Raw genomic sequence first — 4,080 nt, forward strand, 5'->3', positions numbered from 1 at the left:
AAGTGAACAAGGAACACAAAGATTGTCATCTGAGCCATCAGTATCTTTATATGTGCCAATAGGGCATTCCTGTAAAATTGTATAGCAACTAAAAAAAATTTATGTAAAGCACAATTCAACTTGTATAAGTAGACTAAGTGCTGGCACTAAGAATATTCTCTTAGTCAATAAAACAACCAAATGGGAGTTTCATTGCTTTGATTCAACATTCAAATAACATAAAACTTGAAAAATCTCCTCAGTTCTAGGTACCCTACTTTATATTTCATGGAACTTGCACTACCCTGATTTCTAGTGATTATAAAGGAATAATAAAGGGGAAGAAGAATGATTTTGCTGGCCAAAGCTTGAAAACATATGTCTTTTATTTATTTATTTTTTGCTGGCAGTGGCTAGTATATGCTTATGCATACTTCTTTTTCATTTTTATTTAGTTAATTAAATTTCTACTCTGTACTCTCTAGACATGCATTTTTGTAACAAATGACCACTTTTAGTTAAAATAAATTGGATATCATCTATTCCAATTTAAAGATATTTAAATTAAATAATTTTTGTTTATAGGGGAGCATCTTACAAGCTTTTTTCAGTATATAGTAGTGAAATACCAAATTTAACTGATCTCATAATAATATTTGAAGCAATTAAAACTAATCATATAAACTATTATCAGTGATTATTTTTCATCTATTCCAGTGACTAATCATATAAACTATTATCAGTGATTATTTTTTGCTGGCAGTGGCTAGTATATGCTTATGCATACTTCTTTTTCATTTTTATTTAGTTAATTAAATTTCTACTCTGTACTCTCTAGACGTGCATTTTTGTAACAAATGACCACTTTTAGTTAAAATAAATTGGATATCATCTATTCCAATTTAAGCATATAAACTATTATATAATCAGTGATTATTTTTCATCTATTCCAGTGACTAATCATATAAACTATTATGAGTGATTATTTTTTGCTGGCAATGGCTAGTATATGCTTATGCATACTTCTTTTTCATTTTTATTTAGTTAATTAAACTTCTACTCTGTACTCTCTAGACGTGCATTTTTGTAACAAATGACCACTTTTAGTTAAAATAAAAATGAGTGGTAGTTGGTGAGAAAATACATATATGTTGATAATATGTGTGATGATTTTATATTTAAATTATATAAATACTCACTATTATGTATAAGGTTAGACACAAACTTTTAGAGAGAGAGAGAGAGAAAACTTTCAAAACAAAAAAAACAATAGTCCAAAACAAAAATCAGTGCAATTACTAAAACAGTCGTATGTAATGTAAAAATTCTACATTTTTATGGAGTGGAAAAAGTAAATATAAAATAATATGAGGATAAAAGTGGAAAAAATAATGGACCAAGAGATGCTTGTCCGCTCTTTTACTATTAGTATGACACTTTGAATTTTTATTTCTTTGATGCCAAGAATGACTGTTTATTTCTTCTTTCTGACTTTTATTATAAGTTTTTTTTTTGTGATAATTGATAATATGTTGTTATATATGATTTTTGTAACTCTTTAAACTCCTCAATGAAAAGAGGAAGAGCTTTAGACTAAATTTAGAAATGGATAAGGTTGTTGAAGAGAGATATACTAAGGATGTGTCTCCAAAGAAAAAGACACGTAGAATGATTGTAAGAAATGACTCTTCTGATGAAGAAGAAATACCCATCTCCCCTATGACAAGGAGATCTCTTAAAAATCTATTTGAGGTTGAACAACCAATAGACTCTCTTGAAAAAATAGTGAGACCACCTACTAATGACCTAATTTCTCCATTCTTAGCTTCAATGACAGCCACTAGGGGATCTATTAAAAGAGTGGTTGAAGTAAAAATTAGTCCTTCAAATGACCATGCCATCTCACCAACAGCCACAAGAAAATTACAACGCCTACAAATCCCAGAAAACCCAAATGAAACAATTGTTGAAAACTTGCAGACGAACAAGAACTACCTGAAGAAGTTGTTGCACCTATTACCCAAAAGAGAACTAGAGGCCCTAGTAAAATGAAGTCTATTGCAATAGACAGTGATGGTCGTTTGGAAGTTAAGTTTAACTCAAAGGGACAACCAATAGGTGCAACATCAATATCTTTGTCTTCATTTTTGGGTGCACTTGTTAGAGAAATTGTACCAATAACGATAAAAGATTTGAGGAAGATTCCTCTAGAAATGAAAGAGGTCTTATGGAAATCTATTCAGGTATATATATTCAGGTTTTATGCATTGAACATGAAATTTGTTGAAATTCATTTACATTAATACTAACCTATTATTATTTTTACTAGGCAAGATATAAGGTTGACAAAGATTGGCAAAAGAACTATATATTCAAAAGTATGGCAGATATTTGGAGAGCTTCAAAATCAAGGCTAGTTACTAAAATAACAAAGACACCAAATGAAGAAGCAAGATTGAAACTAAAGCCTGATAATATTAAATCCATGAATGAGTGGAAAAGTTTTGTTAAGGAAAAAAATAGTGCTGAGTTTAAGGTATTTTATTCTTAACATCTTATAACCAAATATATTTATGATTAAAATTTATAGTTTAATGTCTCTATTAACTTTATATTCTTAGGCTACAAGTGAGAAATTCAGAAAAATACGGACAAAGCAACTACCCCACACTTGTAGTCGCAAAGGTTATGCAAGATTGATTGATGAATTGGTAAAGCCAAACATATTTATAGTTGTTTTATTATAGAATTTGGTTTAGATATTTTTTTAACTTATTTTCTTATTTTGATAGATGAACCATAGTGAAACCAAAACACCACCTTCTAGAGTTGATGTTTGGACCAAAGCACATAAGAAGAAAAATGGCGAACCAATAAATTCAGAAGTGGCTAAAGCTTTTGTATACACCTTGCCCTTTCAAAATCATGTGACTTTAGTTTTAACTTACTCATTTGTTTGAATACATTTATTGATACTATTTATTTTTGAAGGATTTGGTTGAAGAATATAAGAAAGATCCTGCTATGTCTTCAACTACAAGTGTTAATGGAGACATCCTCACAAAAGTCCTTGGTCCTGAAAAAAATACATACATGAGAGCTTTTGGAAGAGGAGTTACTCGGTCAAAGTTGCAAATTGTGTCAGAAAGAGATGACCATCTGATGAAGATAGAAGGTTAATGCAAAGATTTTAAAGACAAAATGCAACACATGGGGCAACTCATTGTTTCTTTAACGAAAAATCAAGTAAGTATTTTGATGCTGAAACTATATTTTCATGTGGCTGAATTGCAATAATAACTAAGATTCATGTTTAATTTTTTGGTTAGTCTTTACTTTCGTATTTTTTTTTTATTTTGATGTTGAATTCATGTCTTTCTATCTTACTTGTAAATAGAATACATCTACTCAGAGTAAGGAGCAATCAAATGTCAATGTTCAATCAAATTCTCATGTTCATTCCACTCAGGTAATTATGATACTAATTATATGAAAATGATCAAATCTAAAACATATAATATTCAATATAAAATCATTTACTGCTGCTGAATTTGTTTTGTTGATATATTCTTAGAGTGTCAAGAACCACACATTTGGCTCAAAATGCAAAATATTAGATTTGATTGGATCTGGAGAAATTATTGTAGAAGGTTATTTTATCTCAAGTGACCTAAATGATGACGTTCACCATGTTCCTCTTGGGCCTAGTACTATGAAAGTGGGGATAGATCTTGTGAGAAAGAATGATGCATTTCTGTGGAGGCCTTCAACAGTTATGTCTACTATAGAAGATGCTATAGGTAGTATAATTGCATGGCCAGCTGATAAAGTTATAATTAGGTAATTAACTTTTTTTATGTACTCTTTTAGATTACTATAACTTTAAGTTGAAGCATTACTTATTTAAATTTTGTTGTAGCTAAGCAAATGGACTCACAACAAAGACAAGTGCACAAAGGATGATGAATTGAAGGATGGAGCAAGTTTCACGCATGATTTACTTTTGTGTATCTTGTAATGTTTCTATTTTTCATTTTTGAAGTAAAAATTGTTCAAGATTATAAAACTTTATTATGTTATGCTTTCAAACTTAAGTTAGAA

At 29.7% G+C, this 4,080-nt stretch overlaps 1 protein-coding gene across 1 annotated transcript; it reads left to right on the top strand.

The window, feature by feature from the left end:
* The first annotated feature begins 2,027 nt into the window (after positions 1-2,027).
* Positions 2,028-3,159, top strand: LOC133832400 (uncharacterized). The gene is made up of 5 exons (XM_062262749.1): positions 2,028-2,222; positions 2,309-2,515; positions 2,601-2,690; positions 2,772-2,879; positions 2,971-3,159. The coding sequence occupies exons 1-5, from the start codon at positions 2,028-2,030 to the stop codon at positions 3,157-3,159; spliced, it is 789 nt and encodes a 262-aa protein (XP_062118733.1).
* The last annotated feature ends 921 nt before the right edge of the window (positions 3,160-4,080 follow it).

Source organism: Humulus lupulus, chromosome 4, assembly GCF_963169125.1.
Source record: "Humulus lupulus chromosome 4, drHumLupu1.1, whole genome shotgun sequence".
Lineage (NCBI taxonomy): Eukaryota > Viridiplantae > Streptophyta > Magnoliopsida > Rosales > Cannabaceae > Humulus > Humulus lupulus.

Bases quoted from the DNA above. Each gene is read 5' to 3' on its own strand.
- LOC133832400 (XM_062262749.1), top strand. From the start codon at position 2,028: ATGAAGTCTATTGCAATAGACAGTGATGGTCGTTTGGAAGTTAAGTTT. The intron at 2,516-2,600 runs GTATTTTATTCT...TTATATTCTTAG, and splicing joins AAAATAGTGCTGAGTTTAAG to GCTACAAGTGAGAAATTCAG. The intron at 2,691-2,771 runs GTAAAGCCAAAC...TTATTTTGATAG, and splicing joins CAAGATTGATTGATGAATTG to ATGAACCATAGTGAAACCAA.